We start from the raw sequence: 20,167 nt of genomic DNA, 5'->3' as shown, positions 1-20,167 counted from the left end.
TTTTTGAGAGGAATGGAAGATTCGATATAGGCCGATAGTTTTTTATATTTTCCGGGTCAAGGTTTGGCTTTTTCAAGAGAGGCTTTATCACTGCCACTTTTAGTGAGTTTGGTACACATCCGGTGGATAGAGAGCTGTTTATTATGTTCAACATAGGAGGGCCAAGCACAGGAAGCAGGAAGCAGCTCCTTCAGCAGTTTAGTAGGAATAGGATCCAGTATGCAGCTTGAAGGTTTAGAGGCCATGATTATTTTCATCATTGTGTCAAGAGATATAGTACTAAAACACTTAAGTGTCTCTCCCGATCCCAGGCCCTCGCAGAGCTGTGCAGATCCAGGACAGCTAAGCCCTGGAGGAATACGCAGATTCAAAGAGGAGTCCGTAATTTGCTTTCTAATGGTCATGATCTTTTCCTCAAAGAAGTTCATGAATTTATTACTGCTGAAGTGAAAGCCATCCTCTCTTGGGGAATGCTGCTTTTTAGTTAGCTTTGCAACAGTATCAAAAGAAATTTTGGATTGTTCTTATTTTCCTCGATTAAGTTGGAAAAGTAGGATGATCGAGCAGCAGTGAGGGCTCTTCGGTACTGCACGGTACTGTCTTTCCAAGCTAGTCGGAAGACTTCCAGTTTGGTGTGGCGCCATTTCCGTTCCAATTTCCTGGAAGCTTGCTTCAAAGCTCGGGTATTTTCTGTATACCAGGGAGCTAGTTTCTTATGACAAATGTTTTTCGTTTTTAGGGGTGCAACTGCATCTAGGGTATTGCGCAAGGTTAAATTGAGTTCCTCAGTTAAGTGGTTAACTGATTTTTGTCCTCTGACGTCCTTGGGTTTCAGACTCTTTGACCTTTCCACATTTTGTTACGTTACAGCCTTATTCTAAAATGGATTCAATTGTTTTTTCCCCACATCAATCTACACACAATACCCCATAATGACAAGGCAAAAACAGGTTTTTAGAAATGTATATATAAAAAATAATAATAATGAAATATCACATTTACATTTTATTTAGTATTCAGACCCTTTACTCAGTACTTTGTTGAAGCACCTTTGGCAGCGATTACAGCCTAAAGTCTTCTTGGGTATGACGCTACAAGCTTGGCACACCTGTATTTGGGGAGTTTCTCCCATTCTTCTCTGCATATCCTCTCAAGCTCTGTCAGGTTGGATGGGGAGCGTCGCTGCACAGCTATTTTCAGGTCTCTCCAGAGATGTTCGATCGGGTTCAAGTCCGGACTCTGGCTGGGCCACTCAAGGACATTCAGAGACTTGTCCCGAAGCCACTCCTGCTTTGTCTTGGCTGTGTGCTTAGAGTCGTTGTCCTGTTGGAAGGTGAACCTTCGCCCCAGTCTGAGGTCCGGAGTGCTCTGGAGCAGGTTTTCATCAAGGATCTCTCTGTACTTTGCTCCGTTCGTCTTTCCCTCGATCCTGACTAGTTTCCCATTTCCTGCCGCAGAAAAACATCCCCACAGATTGATGCTGCCACCACCATGCTTCACTGTAGGGATGGTGCCAGGTTTCCTCCAGACGTGAGGCTTGGCATTCAGGCCAAAGAGTTCGATCTTAGTTTCATCAGATCAGAGAATCTTGTTTCTCATGGTCAGAGAGTCCTTTAGGTGCCTTTTGGCAAACTCCAAGCGGGTGTCATGTGCCTTTTACTGAGGAGTGGCTTCCGTCTGGCCACTCTACCATAAAGGCCTGATTTGTGGAGTGCTGCAGAGATAGTAGTCCTTCTGGAAGGTTCTCCCATCTCCACAGAGGAACTCTAAAGCTCTGTCAGAGTGACCATCGGGTTCTTGGTCACCTCCCTGACCAAGGCCCTTCTCCCCCGATTGCTCAGTTTGGCCGGCAGCCAGCTCTAGGAAGAGTCTTGGTGGTTCCAAACTTCTTCCATTGAAGAATGATGGAGGCCACTGTGCTCTTGGGCTGGGGACCTTCAATGCTGAAGACATTTTTTGGTGCTCTTACCCAGATCTGTGCCTCGACACAATCCTGTCTCGGAGGTCTACGGACAATTCCTTCGACCTCATGGCTTGGTTTTTGCTCTGACATGCACTGTCAACTGTGGGACCTTATATAGACAGGTGTGTGCCTTTCCAAATCATGTCCAATCAATTGAATTTACCACAGGTGGACTCCAATCAAGTTGTAGAAACATCTCAAGGATGATCAATGGAAACAGGATGCACCTGAGCTCAATTTCGAGTCTCGTAGCAAAGGGTCTGAATACTTATGTAAATAAGGTATCTGTTTTTTATGTTTTATAAATTTAGGGTCTGAAAACTTTAAGAATGCACTGTATACCATAATACAAGGTACTTCATCGTTACCCAGAAACTATTTGATATTGAGATTAAAACGGCTTCTTTTATTCAGATGATTTAGACATGAAGTGTGAATATTGTAGATACACATAGTATAAAGCTTGTTTTACAAACAGACACTATAACATGATGATTACATCTCTCTCAATTCAATTTCAATTTCAGTAAACATTAAACTCACAAAAGTTCCTAAAGAAAAAAGACATTTCAAATGTCATATTATGTCTATATACAGCGTTGTAACAATGTGCAAATAGTTAAAGTACAAAGGGGAAAATAAATCAACATAAATATGGGTTGTATTTACAATGGTGTTTGTTCTTCACTGGTTGCCCTTTTCTTGTGGCAACAGGTCACAAATCTTGCTGCTGTGATGGCACACTGTGGTATTTCACCCAATAGATAAGGGAGTTTATCAAACTTGGATTTGTTTTCAAATTCTTTGTGGTCTGTGTAATCTGAGGGAAATACAGTGGGGAAAAAAAGTATTTAGTCAGCCACCAATTGTGCAAGTTCTCCCACTTAAAAAGATGAGAGAGGCCTGTAATTTTCATCATAGGTACTCGTCAACTATGACAGACAAAATAAGAAAAAAAATTCCAGGAAATCACATTGTAGGATTTTTAATGAATTTATTTGCAAATTATGGTGGAAAATTAGTATTTGGTCAATAACAAAAGTTTCTCAATACTTTGTTATATACCCTTTGTTGGCAATGACACAGGTCAAACGTTTTCTGTAAGTCTTCACAAGGTTTTCACACACTGTTGCTGGTATTTTGGTCCATTCCTCCATGCAGATCTCCTCTAGAGCAGTGATGTTTTGGGGCTGTCGCTGGGCAACACGGACTTTCAACTCCCTCCAAAGATTTTCTATGGGGTTGAGATCTGGAGACTGGCTAGGCCACTCCAGGACCTTGAAATGCTTCTTACGAAGTCACTCCTTCGTTGCCCAGGTGGTGTGTTTGGGATCATTGTCATGCTGAAAGACCCAGCCACGATTCATCTTCAATGCCCTTGCTGATGGAAGGAGATTTTCACTCAAAATCTCACGATACATGGCCCCATTCATTCTTTCCTTTACACGGATCAGTCGTCCTGGTCCCTTTGCAGAAAAACAGCCCCAAAGCATGATGTTTCCACCCCCATGCTTCACAGTAGGTATGGTGTTCTTTGGATGCAACTCAGCATTCTTTGTCCTCCAAACAAGACGAGTTGAGTTTTTACCAAAAAGTTATGTTTTGGTTTCATCTGACATTCTCCCAATCCTCTTCTGGATCATCCAAATGCACTCTAGCTAACTTCAGACGGGCCTGGACATGTACTGGCTTAAGCAGGGGGACACGTCTGGCACTGCAGGTTTTGAGTCCCTGGCGGTGTAGTGTGTTACTGATGGTAGGCTTTGTTACTTTGGTCCCAGCTCTCTGCAGGTCATTCACTAGGTCCCCCCGTGTGGTTCTGGGATTTTTGCTCACCATTCTTGTGATCATTTTGACCCCACGGGGTGAGATCTTGCGTGGAGCCCCAGATCGAGGGAGATTATCAGTGGTCTTGTATGTCTTCCATTTCCTAATAATTGCTCCCACAGTTGATTTCTTCAAACCAAGCTGCTTACCTATTGCAGATTCAGTCTTCCCAGCCTGGTGCAGGTCTACAATTTTGTTTCTGGTGTCTTTTGACAGCTCTTTGGTCTTGGCCATAGTGGAGTTTGGAGTGTGACTGTTTGAGGTTATGGACAGGTGTCTTTTTTACTGATAACAAGTTCAAACAGGTGCCATTAATACAGGTAACGAGTGGAGGACAGAGGAGCCTCTTAAAGAAGAAGTTACAGGTCTGTGAGAGCCAGAAATCTTGCTCGTTTGTAGGTGACCAAATACTTATTTTCCACCATAATTTGCAAATAAATTCATAAAAAATCCTACGATGTGATATTCTGGATTTTTTTTTCTCATTTTGTCTGTCATAGTTGACGTTTACCTATGATGAAAATTACAGGCCTCTCTCATCTTTTTAAGTGGGAGAACTTGCACAATTGGTGGCTGACTAAATACTTTTTTTCCCCACTGTATGTGTCTCTAATATGGTCATACATTTGGCAGGAGGTTAGGAAGTGCAGCTCAGATTCCACCTCATTTTGTGAGCAGTGTGCACATAGCCTGTCATCTCTCTCTCTGTGTCCCCCTCTGTCTCTCTCTCTCTCTCTCTCTCTGTCTCTCTCTCTCTCTCTCTGTCTCTCTCTCTCTCTCTCTCGCTCTCACTCTCTCTCTCGCTCACTCTCGCCTCTCTCTCTCTCTCAACCATCCCTGTAGACAGGCTGGTGAAGGGTTAATAAACTCTCTCTCTGTCTCAGATCATCCCAGTAGAGAGGTTGGTGAAGGGGAGGTTTCAGGATAACTTTGAGTTCATCCAGTGGTTTAAGAAGTTTTTTGATGCCAACTACGACGGGAAGGAGTATGACCCTGTGGCCACACGCCAGGGGCAGGAGGGCACCCCCTCACCCAACCCAGGTACACACCCTCTCCCTCTGTTATCATATCACCATGTCCTCACCCCTCCTCTAACCAAACCCAAACGACCCTCCTCATCCTCTTCCTCCTCCTCCTCCTCCTCCCTCTCCCCAGGTAATACCTCTCCATCTGGTATGTGTGCGTGTGTTCCTCTACTGAAAAACATTTGTGGGGCCATACTTTAATTTAAAGAGTTTTTCCGTCTCAAAATGCGCGTCAAACAATTATTATCGTCAATTTAGTCATAGAATACTACATTGTAGGTGGTCCCATCTGATAACATACGTTAGCCCCAGAGGAGACTGCTGGTCCCATCTGTTAACATACGTTAGCCCCAGAGGAGACTGCTGGTCCCATCTGATAACATACGTTAGCCCCAGTGGAGACTGCTGGTCCCATCTGATAACATACGTTAGCCCCAGTGGAGACTGCTGGTCCCATCTGATAACATACGTTAGCCCCAGTGGAGACTGCTGGTCCCATCTGATAACATACGTTAGCCCCAGTGGAGACTGCTGGTCCCATCTGATAACATACGTTAGCCCCAGTGGAGACTGCTGGTCCTATCTGATAACATACGTTAGCCCCAGAGGAGACTGCTGGTCCCATCTGATAACATACGTTAGCCCCAGAGGAGACTGCTGGTCCCATCTGATAACGTACGTTAGCCCCAGTGGAGACTGCTGGTCCCATCTGATAACATACGTTAGCCCCAGAGGAGACTGCTGGTCCCATCTGATAACGTACGTTAGCCCCAGTGGAGACTGCTGGTCCCATCTGATAACATACGTTAGCCCCAGTGGAGACTGCTGGTCCCATCTGATAACATACGTTAGCCCCAGTGGAGACTGCTGGTCCTATCTGATAACATACGTTAGCCCCAGTGGAGACTGCTGGTCCCATCTGATAACATACGTTAGCCCCAGTGGAGACTGCTGGTCTCATCTGATAACATACGTTAGCCCCAGTGGAGACTGCTGGTCCCATCTGATAACATACGTTAGCCCCAGAGGAGACTGCTGGTCCCATCTGATAACATACGTTAGCCCCAGTGGAGACTGCTGGTCCCATCTGATAACATACGTTAGCCCCAGTGGAGACTGCTGGTCCCATCTGATAACATACGTTAGCCCCAGTGGAGACTGCTGGTCCCATCTGATAACATACGTTAGCCCCAGTGGAGACTGCTGGTCCTATCTGATAACGTTAGCCCCAGTGGAGACTGCTGGTCCCATCTGATAACGTTAGCCCCAGTGGAGACTGCTGGTCCCATCTGATAACATACGTTAGCCCCAGAGGAGACTGCTGGTCCCATCTGATAACATACGTTAGCCCCAGTGGAGACTGCTGGTCCCATCTGATAACATACGTTAGCCCCAGTGGAGACTGCTGGTCCCATCTGATAACATACGTTAGCCCCAGTGGAGACTGCTGGTCCCATCTGATAACATACGTTAGCCCCAGTGGAGACTGCTGGTCCCATCTGATAACATACGTTAGCCCCAGTGGAGACTGCTGGTCCCATCTGATAACATACGTTAGCCCCAGTGGAGACTGCTGGTCCTATCTGATAACATACGTTAGCCCCAGTGGAGACTGCTGGTCCCATCTGATAACATACGTTAGCCCCAGTGGAGACTGCTGGTCCCATCTGATAACATACATTAGCCCCAGTGGAGACTGCTGGTCCTATCTGATAACATACGTTAGCCCCAGTGGAGACTGCTGGTCCCATCTAAAAACATACGTTAGCCCCAGAGGAGACTGCTGGTCCCATCTGATAACGTTAGCCCCAGTGGAGACTGCTGGTCCCATCTGATAACATACGTTAGCCCCAGTGGAGACTGCTGGTCCCATCTGATAACATACGTTAGCCCCAGTGGAGACTGCTGGTCCTATCTGATAACGTTAGCCCCAGTGGAGACTGCTGGTCCCATCTGATAACATACGTTAGCCCCAGTGGAGACTGCTGGTCCTGTTAGCCCCAGAGGAGACTGCTGGTCCCATCTGATAACATACGTTAGCCCCAGTGGAGACTGCTGGTCCCATCTGATAACATACGTTAGCCCCAGTGGAGACTGCTGGTCCCATCTGATAACATACGTTAGCCCCAGTGGAGACTGCTGGTCCCATCTGATAACATACGTTAGCCCCAGTGGAGACTGCTGGTCCCATCTGATAACATACGTTAGCCCCAGTGGAGACTGCTGGTCCCATCTGATAACATACGTTAGCCCCAGTGGAGACTGCTGGTCCCATCTGATAACATACGTTAGCCCCAGTGGAGACTGCTGGTCCCATCTGATAACATACGTTAGCCCCAGTGGAGACTGCTGGTCCCATCTGATAACGTACGTTAGCCCCAGTGGAGACTGCTGGTCCCATCTGATAACATACGTTAGCCCCAGTGGAGACTGCTGGTCCCATCTGATAACATACGTTAGCCCCAGTGGAGACTGCTGGTCCCATCTGATAACATACGTTAGCCCCAGTGGAGACTGCTGGTCCCATCTGATAACATACGTTAGCCCCAGTGGAGACTGCTGGTCCCATCTGATAACATACGTTAGCCCCAGTGGAGACTGCTGGTCCCATCTGATAACATACGTTAGCCCCAGTGGAGACTGCTGGTCCCATCTGATAACATACGTTAGCCCCAGTGGAGACTGCTGGTCCCATCTGATAACATACGTTAGCCCCAGTGGAGACTGCTGGTCCCATCTGATAACATACGTTAGCCCCAGTGGAGACTGCTGGTCCCATCTGATAACGTTAGCCCCAGTGGAGACTGCTGGTCCCATCTGATAACATACGTTAGCCCCAGTGGAGACTGCTGGTCCCATCTGATGACATACGTTAGCCCCAGAGGAGACTGCTGGTCCCATCTGTTAACATACGTTAGCCCCAGAGGAGACTGCTGGTCCCATCTGATAACATACGTTAGCCCCAGTGGAGACTGCTGGTCCCATCTGATAACATACGTTAGCCCCAGAGGAGACTGCTGGTCCCATCTGATAACATACGTTAGCCCCAGTGGAGACTGCTGGTCCCATCTGATAACATACGTTAGCCCCAGTGGAGACTGCTGGTCCCATCTGATAACATATGTTAGCCCCAGTGGAGACTGCTGGTCCCATCTGATAACATACGTTAGCCCCAGTGGAGACTGCTGGTCCCATCTGATAACATACGTTAGCCCCAGTGGAGACTGCTGGTCCCATCTGATAACATACGTTAGCCCCAGTGGAGACTGCTGGTCCCATCTGATAACATACGTTAGCCCCAGTGGAGACTGCTGTTCCTATCTGATAACATACGTTAGCCCCAGAGGAGACTGCTGGTCCCATCTGATAACGTTAGCCCCAGTGGAGACTGCTGGTCCCATCTGATAACATACGTTAGCCCCAGTGGAGACTGCTGGTCCCATCTGATAACATACGTTAGCCCCAGTGGAGACTGCTGGTCCTATCTGATAACATACGTTAGCCCCAGAGGAGACTGCTGGTCCCATCTGATAACATACGTTAGCCCCAGTGGAGACTGCTGGTCCCATCTGATGGCGTACGTTAGCCCCAGAGGAGACTGCTGGTCCCATCTGATAACATACGTTAGCCCCAGTGGAGACTGCTGGTCCCATCTGATAACATACGTTAGCCCCAGTGGAGACTGCTGGTCCCATCTGATAACGTACGTTAGCCCCAGTGGAGACTGCTGGTCCCATCTGATAACATACGTTAGCCCCAGTGGAGACTGCTGGTCCCATCTGATAACATACGTTAGCCCCAGTGGAGACTGCTGGTCCCATCTGATAACATACGTTAGCCCCAGTGGAGACTGCTGGTCCCATCTGATAACATACGTTAGCCCCAGAGGAGACTGCTGGTCCCATCTGATAACATACGTTAGCCACAGTGGAGACTGCTGGTCCCATCTGATAACGTACGTTAGCCCCAGTGGAGACTGCTGGTCCCATCTGATAACATACGTTAGCCCCAGTGGAGACTGCTGGTCCCATCTGATAACATACGTTAGCCCAGAGGAGACTGCTGGTCCCATCTGATAACATACGTTAGCCACAGGGGAGACTGCTGGTCCCATCTGATAACGTACGTTAGCCCCAGTGGAGACTGCTGGTCCCATCTGATAACATACGTTAGCCCCAGTGGAGACTGCTGGTCCCATCTGATAACATACGTTAGCCCCAGTGGAGACTGCTGGTCCCATCTGATAACATACGTTAGCCCCAGTGGAGACTGCTGGTCCCATCTGATAACATACGTTAGCCCCAGTGGAGACTGCTGGTCCCATCTGATAACATACGTTAGCCCCAGAGGAGACTGCTGGTCCCATCTGATAACATACGTTAGCCCCAGTGGAGCCTGCTGGTCCTATCTGATAACATACGTTAGCCCCAGAGGAGACTGCTGGTCCCATCTGATAACATACGTTAGCCCCAGAGGAGACTGCTGGTCCCATCTGATAACATACGTTAGCCCCAGTGGAGACTGCTGGTCCTATCTGATAACATCGTTAGCCCCAGTGGAGACTGCTGGTCCCATCTGATAACGTTAGCCCCAGTGGAGACTGCTGGTCCCATCTGATAACATACGTTAGCCCCAGAGGAGACTGCTGGTCCCATCTGATAACATACGTTAGCCCCAGTGGAGACTGCTGGTCCTATCTGATAACATACGTTAGCCCCAGAGGAGACTGCTGGTCCCATCTGATAACATACGTTAGCCCCAGTGGAGACTGCTGGTCTATCTGATAACATACGTTAGCCCCAGAGGAGACTGCTGGTCCCATCTGATAACATACGTTAGCCCCAGAGGAGACTGCTGGTCCCATCTGATAACATACGTTAGCCCCAGTGGAGACTGCTGGTCCTATCTGATAACATACGTTAGCCCCAGTGGAGACTGCTGGTCCCATCTGATAACGTTAGCCCCAGTGGAGACTGCTGGTCCCATCTGATAACATACGTTAGCCCCAGAAGAGACTGCTGGTCCCATCTGATAACATACGTTAGCCCCAGTGGAGACTGCTGGTCCTATCTGATAACATACGTTAGCCCCAGTGGAGACTGCTGGTCCCATCTGATAACATACGTTAGCCCCAGTGGAGACTGCTGGTCCCATCTGATAACGTTAGCCCCAGTGGAGACTGCTGGTCCCATCTGATAACATACGTTAGCCCCAGTGGAGACTGCTGGTCCCATCTGATAACATACGTTAGCCCCAGAGGAGACTGCTGGTCCCATCTGTTAACATACGTTAGCCCCAGAGGAGACTGCTGGTCCCATCTGATAACATACGTTAGCCCCAGTGGAGACAGCTGGTCCCATCTGATAACATACATTAGCCCCAGAGGAGACTGCTGGTCCCATCTGATAACATACGTTAGCCCCAGTGGAGACTGCTGGTCCCATCTGATAACATACGTTAGCCCCAGTGGAGACTGCTGGTCCCATCTGATAACATACGTTAGCCCCAGTGGAGACTGCTGGTCCCATCTGATAACATACGTTAGCCCCAGTGGAGACTGCTGGTCCCATCTGATAACATACGTTAGCCCCAGTGGAGACTGCTGGTCCCATCTGATAACATACGTTAGCCCCAGTGGAGACTGCTGGTCCCATCTGATAACATACGTTAGCCCCAGTGGAGACTGCTGTTCCTATCTGATAACATACGTTAGCCCCAGAGGAGAATGCTGGTCCCATCTGATAACGTTAGCCCCAGTGGAGACTGCTGGTCCCATCTGATAACATACGTTAGCCCCAGTGGAGACTGCTGGTCCCATCTGATAACATACGTTAGCCCCAGTGGAGACTGCTGGTCCTATCTGATAATATCGTTAGCCCCAGTGGAGACTGCTGGTCCCATCTGATAACATACGTTAGCCCCAGTGGAGACTGCTGGTCCCATCTGATAACGTACGTTAGCCCCAGAGGAGACTGCTGGTCCCATCTGATAACATATGTTAGCCCCAGTGGAGACTGCTGGTCCCATCTGATAACATACGTTAGCCCCAGTGGAGACTGCTGGTCCCATCTGATAACGTACGTTAGCCCCAGTGGAGACTGCTGGTCCCATCTGATAACATACGTTAGCCCCAGTGGAGACTGCTGGTCCCATCTGATAACATACGTTAGCCCCAGTGGAGACTGCTGGTCCCATCTGATAACATACGTTAGCCCCAGTGGAGACTGCTGGTCCCATCTGATAACATACGTTAGCCCCAGTGGAGACTGCTGTTCCTATCTGATAACATACGTTAGCCCCAGAGGAGACTGCTGGTCCCATCTGATAACGTTAGCCCCAGTGGAGACTGCTGGTCCCATCTGATAACATACGTTAGCCCCAGTGGAGACTGCTGGTCCCATCTGATAACATACGTTAGCCCCAGTGGAGACTGCTGGTCCTATCTGATAACATACGTTAGCCCCAGAGGAGACTGCTGGTCCCATCTGATAACATACGTTAGCCCCAGTGGAGACTGCTGGTCCCATCTGATGACGTACGTTAGCCCCAGAGGAGACTGCTGGTCCCATCTGATAACATACGTTAGCCCCAGTGGAGACTGCTGGTCCCATCTGATAACATACGTTAGCCCCAGTGGAGACTGCTGGTCCCATCTGATAACGTACGTTAGCCCCAGTGGAGACTGCTGGTCCCATCTGATAACATACGTTAGCCCCAGTGGAGACTGCTGGTCCCATCTGATAACATACGTTAGCCCCAGTGGAGACTGCTGGTCCCATCTGATAACATACGTTAGCCCCAGTGGAGACTGCTGGTCCCATCTGATAACATACGTTAGCCCCAGAGGAGACTGCTGGTCCCATCTGATAACATACGTTAGCCACAGTGGAGACTGCTGGTCCCATCTGATAACGTACGTTAGCCCCAGTGGAGACTGCTGGTCCCATCTGATAACATCACGTTAGCCCCAGTGGAGACTGCTGGTCCCATCTGATAACATACGTTAGCCCAGAGGAGACTGCTGGTCCCATCTGATAACATACGTTAGCCACAGGGGAGACTGCTGGTCCCATCTGATAACGTACGTTAGCCCCAGTGGAGACTGCTGGTCCCATCTGATAACATACGTTAGCCCCAGTGGAGACTGCTGGTCCCATCTGATAACATACGTTAGCCCCAGTGGAGACTGCTGGTCCCATCTGATAACATACGTTAGCCCCAGTGGAGACTGCTGGTCCCATCTGATAACATACGTTAGCCCCAGTGGAGACTGCTGGTCCCATCTGATAACATACGTTAGCCCCAGAGGAGACTGCTGGTCCCATCTGATAACATACGTTAGCCCCAGTGGAGCCTGCTGGTCCTATCTGATAACATACGTTAGCCCCAGAGGAGACTGCTGGTCCCATCTGATAACATACGTTAGCCCCAGAGGAGACTGCTGGTCCCATCTGATAACATACGTTAGCCCCAGTGGAGACTGCTGGTCCTATCTGATAACATACGTTAGCCCCAGTGGAGACTGCTGGTCCCATCTGATAACGTTAGCCCCAGTGGAGACTGCTGGTCCCATCTGATAACATACGTTAGCCCCCAGAGGAGACTGCTGGTCCCATCTGATAACATACGTTAGCCCCAGTGGAGACTGCTGGTCCTATCTGATAACATACGTTAGCCCCAGAGGAGACTGCTGGTCCCATCTGATAACATACGTTAGCCCCAGTGGAGACTGCTGGTCCTATCTGATAACATACGTTAGCCCCAGAGGAGACTGCTGGTCCCATCTGATAACATCGTTAGCCCCAGAGGAGACTGCTGGTCCCATCTGATAACATACGTTAGCCCCAGTGGAGACTGCTGGTCCTATCTGATAACATACGTTAGCCCCAGTGGAGACTGCTGGTCCCATCTGATAACGTTAGCCCCAGTGGAGACTGCTGGTCCCATCTGATAACATACGTTAGCCCCAGAAGAGACTGCTGGTCCCATCTGATAACATACGTTAGCCCCAGTGGAGACTGCTGGTCCTATCTGATAACATACGTTAGCCCCAGTGGAGACTGCTGGTCCCATCTGATAACATACGTTAGCCCCAGTGGAGACTGCTGGTCCCATCTGATAACGTTAGCCCCAGTGGAGACTGCTGGTCCCATCTGATAACATACGTTAGCCCCAGTGGAGACTGCTGGTCCCATCTGATAACATACGTTAGCCCCAGAGGAGACTGCTGGTCCCATCTGTTAACATACGTTAGCCCCAGAGGAGACTGCTGGTCCCATCTGATAACATACGTTAGCCCCAGTGGAGACTGCTGGTCCCATCTGATAACATACATTAGCCCCAGAGGAGACTGCTGGTCCCATCTGATAACATACGTTAGCCCCAGTGGAGACTGCTGGTCCCATCTGATAACATACGTTAGCCCCAGTGGAGACTGCTGGTCCCATCTGATAACATACGTTAGCCCCAGTGGAGACTGCTGGTCCCATCTGATAACATACGTTAGCCCCAGTGGAGACTGCTGGTCCCATCTGATAACATACGTTAGCCCCAGTGGAGACTGCTGGTCCCATCTGATAACATACGTTAGCCCCAGTGGAGACTGCTGGTCCCATCTGATAACATACGTTAGCCCCAGTGGAGACTGCTGTTCCTATCTGATAACATACGTTAGCCCCAGAGGAGAATGCTGGTCCCATCTGATAACGTTAGCCCCAGTGGAGACTGCTGGTCCCATCTGATAACATACGTTAGCCCCAGTGGAGACTGCTGGTCCCATCTGATAACATACGTTAGCCCCAGTGGAGACTGCTGGTCCTATCTGATAATATACGTTAGCCCCAGTGGAGACTGCTGGTCCCATCTGATAACATACGTTAGCCCCAGTGGAGACTGCTGGTCCCATCTGATAACGTACGTTAGCCCCAGAGGAGACTGCTGGTCCCATCTGATAACATATGTTAGCCCCAGTGGAGACTGCTGGTCCCATCTGATAACATACGTTAGCCCCAGTGGAGACTGCTGGTCCCATCTGATAACGTACGTTAGCCCCAGTGGAGACTGCTGGTCCCATCTGATAACATACGTTAGCCCCAGTGGAGACTGCTGGTCCCATCTGATAACATACGTTAGCCCCAGTGGAGACTGCTGGTCCCATCTGATAACATACGTTAGCCCCAGTGGAGACTGCTGGTCCCATCTGATAACATACGTTAGCCCCAGAGGAGACTGCTGGTCCCATCTGATAACATACGTTAGCCACAGTGGAGACTGCTGGTCCCATCTGATAACGTACGTTAGCCCCAGTGGAGACTGCTGGTCCCATCTGATAACATACGTTAGCCCCAGTGGAGACTGCTGGTCCCATCTGATAACATACGTTAGCCCCAGAGGAGACTGCTGGTCCCATCTGATAACATACGTTAGCCACAGGGGAGACTGCTGGTCCCATCTGATAACGTACGTTAGCCCTAGTGGAGACTGCTGGTCCCATCTGATAACATACGTTAGCCCCAGTGGAGACTGCTGGTCCCATCTGATAACATACGTTAGCCCCAGTGGAGACTGCTGGTCCCATCTGATAACATACGTTAGCCCCAGTGGAGACTGCTGGTCCCATCTGATAACATACGTTAGCCCCAGTGGAGACTGCTGGTCCCATCTGATAACATACGTTAGCCCCAGAGGAGACTGCTGGTCCCATCTGATAACATACGTTAGCCCCAGTGGAGACTGCTGGTCCTATCTGATAACATACGTTAGCCCCAGAGGAGACTGCTGGTCCCATCTGATAACATACGTTAGCCCCAGAGGAGACTGCTGGTCCCATCTGATAACATACGTTAGCCCCAGTGGAGACTGCTGGTCCTATCTGATAACATACGTTAGCCCCAGTGGAGACTGCTGGTCCCATCTGATAACGTTAGCCCCAGTGGAGACTGCTGGTCCCATCTGATAACATACGTTAGCCCCAGAGGAGACTGCTGGTCCCATCTGATAACATACGTTAGCCCCAGTGGAGACTGCTGGTCCTATCTGATAACATACGTTAGCCCCAGTGGAGACTGCTGGTCCCATCTGTTAACGTATGTTAGCCCCAGAGGAGACTGCTGGTCCCATCTGATAACATACGTTAGCCCCAGTGGAGACTGCTGGTCCTATCTGATAACATACGTTAGCCCCAGTGGAAACTGCTGGTCCAATCTGATAACATACTTTAGCCCCAGTGGAGACTGCTGGTCCCATCTGATAACATACGTTAGCCCCAGAGGAGACTGCTGGTCCCATCTGATAACATACGTTAGCCCCAGAGGAGACTGCTGGTCCCATCTGATAACATACGTTAGCCCCAGTGGAGACTGCTGGTCCCATCTGATAACGTTAGCCCCAGTGGAGACTGCTGGTCCCATCTGATAACATACGTTAGCCCCAGTGGAGACTGCTGGTCCCATCTGATAACGTTAGCCCCAGAGGAGGCTGTTAGTCCCAGAGGAGGCTGTTAGTCCCAGAGGAGGCTGTTAGCCCCAGAGGAGACTGCTGGTCCCAGAGGAGGCTGTAGCCCCAGAGGAGGCTGTTAGTCCCAGAGGAGGCTGTTAGCCCCAGAGGAGACTGCTGGTCCCAGAGGAGGCTGTAGCCCCAGAGGAGGCTGAAGGTCCTATCTGATAGCGTTAGCCCCAGAGGAGGCTGTTAGTCCCAGAGGAGGCTGTTAGTCCCAGAGGAGGCTGTTAGTCCCAGAGGAGGCTGTTAGCCCCAGAGGAGGCTGCTGGTCCTATCTGATAGCGTTAGCCCCAGAGGAGGCTGTTAGTCCCAGAGGAGGCTGTTAGTCCCAGTGGAGACTGCTGGTCCTATTAGCCCCAGTGGAGGGCTGCTGGTCCTGTTAGCCCCAGAGGAGGCTGTTAGCCCCAGAGGAGACTGCTGGTCCTATCTGATAACGTTAGCCCCAGAGGAGACTGCTGGTCCTATCTGATAACGTTAGCCCCAGAGGAGACTGCTGGTCCTATCTGATAACGTTAGCCCCAGAGGAGACTGCTGGTCCTATCTGATAACGTTAGCCCCAGAGGAGACTGCTGGTCCTATCTGATAACGTTAGCCCCAGAGGAGGCTGTTAGTCCCAGAGGAGGCTGTAGTCCCAGAGGAGGCTGTAGCCCCAGAGGAGGCTGTAGTCCCAGAGGAGACTGTTAGTCCCAGAGGAGGCTGTTAGCCCCAGTGGAGGGCTGCTGGTCCTATTAGCCCCAGTGGAGACTGCTGGTCCTATTAGCCCCAGAGGAGGCTGTTAGCCCCAGTGGAGACTGTAGCCCCAGAGGAGGCTGTTAGTCCCAGAGGAGGCTGCTGAGGGGAGAATGGCTCATAATAATGTCTGGAATGGAGTTAATGGAATGGAAACCACAACATCTAATTAGCATAATACAACAATCCCCATTAAAATCCATCAGTTTAAGCTAGAGATATCTGTTTTTATGCTCTGGATGCGTCTCAATCCACCACATCCCGATGTCGCACTTCCGCATCTGCGGTGAACGGTGACAGAGCGGGAGCGGTGTTTGTCAGGCCATGAGACGTCCCGAAAATCTATCTTCTCACAAAATCGTGTGTAATGTCCGAACGGTTTGGCATACAAACTCTTATGAGACTCACACGATGGTGTTCTCCGTTTTGGAAAGGTGAGACTCTCACGAACACGACAATGTTCTCCGTTTTGCTCTATGGCCCCCAGAAGCATCCTGGGACTCGTCTGAAGTCGGTACAGACGATCTGCCAACTTCTGTCTGTAGCGTCCAAACCGTTTGGGCTACACACTGATATGACCCCTCTGTGGAAAGGTGAGACTCACGAACATGTCGGTTGTTTTGCTCTAGGACAAGACTCGTCTGAAAGTCCCCCGTTACCAGCTGAAAAAATGAGGGGTTAAATGCATGTAAAGTAAAATAAAATAAAAAATGTTTCCTGATTCAGACACTTCAGAACAAACTATCTGTTGTTCCATGTAGTGAATCTGTTATTCAATGCATTTGGCCTAACACAGATATTTTTTAATCAATTTTTTTTATATATATATTTTTTATACTTCAAGGGGTCTTAAAATTCTAAATCAAATAACAAAACGATCCTTGGCATGACCTTCTTAAAAAAATGCCATATATCTTAGTAGAAGCCCCCCCACAGCTTAGACTCTTATGGGATACTGCAAGATTCTTGCAATGCTAACTAGCGTTAGCACATTGACTGGAAGTCTACAGGTACAGCAGCAATGCTACCTTACCTCTAGACTTCCAGTCATTGCGCTAACGCTAGTTAGCATTGGCTTGCGAAACTACTGCTAACTTCCCTCATATTCCATCATATACTGCACGCAATAACATAAAAATGGTGTCCACAAGTTTATCTGACTCTGGGTAAGTAGAACAAGGGCTTAAATGCCAGAATCTCGCAGTATCCCTTTTAAGAAATAAAATCAAATTTCATTGGTCGCATACACATATTTAGCAGATGTTATTGTGGGTGTGTCACGACTTCCGCCGAAGTTGGTGCCTCTCCTTGTGCGGGCGGCTATCGGCTTCTAGCTGCCACCGATCTACGTTTCTTTTTCTATGTTGTTTTGTCTTGATTGTACACACCTGGTTCCCATCACGTATGATTAGTCCCCTATTTAACCCTCTGCTTCCCTCATGGTTTTGTGCGTGATTGTTCTTTGTTTGGTGTTTATGACTGCTGTGAGCATTTGTATTTCCCTGCGTGGAAATTAGATGTATTGCTTTTCCGTTCTGACTCCGTCCTACCGCTGCACACTGACACAGGGTGTTGCGAAATGCTTGTGTTCCTAGCTCCAACAGTGCAGTAGTATCTAACAATTCACAACAATACACACAAATCTAAAGTAAAAGAATGGAATTAAGAAATATATAAATATTAGGTTGAGCAATGTCGGAGTGACATTGATTAGAATAGAGTAGAATACAGTATATACTGCACATATTAAATAAGTAAAGCAGTATGTAAACATTATTAAAGTGACCAGTGATTCCATGTCTATGTACACAGGGCAGCAGCCTCTAAGGTACAGGGTTGAGTAACAGGGTGGTAGCCTCTAAGGTACAGGGTTGAGTAACAGGGCAGTAGCCTCTAAGGTACAGGGTTGAGTAACAGGGCGGTAGCCTCTAAGGTACAGGGTTGAGTAACAGGGCAGTAGCCTCTAAGGTACAGGGTTGAGTAACAGGGCAGTAGCCTCTAAGGTACAGGGTTGAGTAACAGGGCAGTAGCCTCTAAGGTACAGGGTTGAGTAACAGGGCAGTAGCCTCTAAGGTACAGGGTTGAGTAACAGGGTGGTAGCCTCTAAGGTACAGGGTTGAGTAACAGGGCGGTAGCCTCTAAGGTACAGGGTTGAGTAACAGGGTGGTAGCCTCTAAGGTACAGGGTTGAGTAACAGGGCGGTAGCCTCTAAGGTACAGGGTTGAGTAACAGGGCGGTAGCCTCTAAGGTACAGGGTTGAGTAACAGGGCGGTAGCCTCTAAGGTACAGGGTTGAGTAACAGGGTGGTAGCCGGCTAGTGACAGTGACTAAGTTCAGGGCAGGGTACTTGCTGTTGCGCCTTCTTCACTACACTGTCTGCGTGGGTGGACCATTTCAGTTTCTCAGTGATGTGTACGCCGAGGAACTTGAAGCTTTTCACCTTCTCCACTGTGGTCCCGTCGTTGTGGATAGGGGGGTGCACCCTCTGCTGTTTCCTGAAGTCCACGATCAGCTCCTTTGTTTTGTTGACGTTGAGTGAGAGGTTATTTTCCTGGCACCACACTCTGAGAGCCCTCACCTGCTCCCTGTAGGCTGTCTCGTCATTGTTGGTAATCAGGCCTACTACTGTTGTGTCGTCTGCAAACTTGATGATTGAGTTGGAGGCGTACTTGGTGACGCAGTCATGGGTGAACTTGGAGTACAGGAGGTGGCTGAGCACGCACCCTTGTGGGGCCCCAGTGTTGAGGATCAGCGTAGTGGAGGTGTTGTTTCCTACCTTCACCACCTGGGGGCGGCCCGTCAGGAATTCCAGGACCCAGTTGCACAGGGCGGAGTTCAGACCCAGGGCCTCAAGGTTAATGATTAGCTTGGAGGGTACTATGGTGTTGAATGCTGAGCTATAGTCAATGAACAGCATTCTTACATAGGTATTCCTCTTGTCCAGATGGGATACGGCAGTGTGCAGTGTGATGGCGATGACATCTTCTGTGGATCTATTGGGGCGGTAAGCAAATTGAAGTGGGTCTAGGGTGACAGGTAAGGTAGAGGTGATATGATCCTTGACTAGTCTCTCAAAGCACTTCATGATGACAGAGGTGAGTGCTATGGGGCGATAGTCATTTAGTTCAGTTACCTTTACTTTCTTGGGTACAGGAACAATGGTGGCCATCTTGAAGCAAGTGGGGACAGCAGACTGGGATAGGGAGAGATTGAATATGTCCGTAAACACTCCAGCCAGCTGGTCTGCGCATGCTCTGAGGACGCGGCTAGGGATGCCGTCTGGGCCGGCAGCCTTGCGGGGGTTAACACGCTTAAATGTCTTACTCACGTCGGCCACGGAGAAGGAGAGCCCACAATCCTTGGTAGCGGGCCGTGTCGGTGGCACTGTATTATCCTCAAAGCGGGCGAAGAAGATGTTTAGCTAGTCTGGAAGCAAGACGTCGGTGTCGGCGACGTGGCTGGTTTTCCTTTTATAGTCCGTGATTGTCTGTAAACACTGGCAGTCAGTCTGTAGGACGATAACGAGAGTGTTACTGCAATACTGCCATCTGCAGGACGATAATGAGAGTGTTACTGCAATACTGCCATCTGCAGGACGATAACGAGAGTGTTACTGCAATACTGCCATCTGCAGGACGATAATGAGAGTGTTACTGCAATACTGCCATCTGCAGGACGATAACGAGAGTGTTACTGCAATACTGCCATCTGTAGGACGATAACGAGAGTGTTACTGCAATACTGCCATCTTCAGGACGATAACGAGAGTGTTACTGCAATACTGCCATCTTCAGGACGATAACGAGAGTGTTACTGCAATACTGCCATCTGCAGGACGATAACGAGAGTGGTACTGCAATACTGCCATCTGCAGGACAATAACGAGAGTGTTACTGCAATACTGCCATCTGTAGGACGATAACGAGAGTGCTTGACATTGTTAGAATGCTCTTATGGAAAAACGTTTGTTCACTTCCATCTACACTACATGACCAGCAGTATGTGGACACCTGCTGGTCCAACATCCCCCCTTTGCTGCTATAACAGCCTCCACTCTTCTGGGAAGGCTTTCCACTAGATGTTGGAACATTGCTGTGGGGACTTGCTTCCATTCAGCCACAAGAGC

The 20,167-nt window shown here is 49.2% G+C and overlaps 1 protein-coding gene across 4 annotated transcripts in view; it reads left to right on the top strand.

The window, feature by feature from the left end:
* LOC121552798 (microtubule-associated protein RP/EB family member 3-like) overlaps positions 1–20,167 on the top strand; it is a 72,496-nt gene that overhangs the window by 20,950 nt on the left and 31,379 nt on the right. For all 4 annotated transcript variants that reach the window (XM_041865838.2, XM_041865841.2, XM_041865839.2 and 1 more), the window contains exon 4: positions 4,675–4,831. In XM_041865838.2, the coding sequence (XP_041721772.1) occupies positions 4,675–4,831 (157 nt within the window). The remainder of the gene's footprint in view (positions 1–4,674; positions 4,832–20,167) is intronic.

The sequence above is a fragment of the Coregonus clupeaformis genome, chromosome 36, assembly GCF_020615455.1.
Source record: "Coregonus clupeaformis isolate EN_2021a chromosome 36, ASM2061545v1, whole genome shotgun sequence".
In the NCBI taxonomy this organism is placed as follows: Eukaryota; Metazoa; Chordata; class Actinopteri; order Salmoniformes; family Salmonidae; genus Coregonus; species Coregonus clupeaformis.
This window is presented reverse-complemented; position numbering and strand designations above follow the sequence as displayed.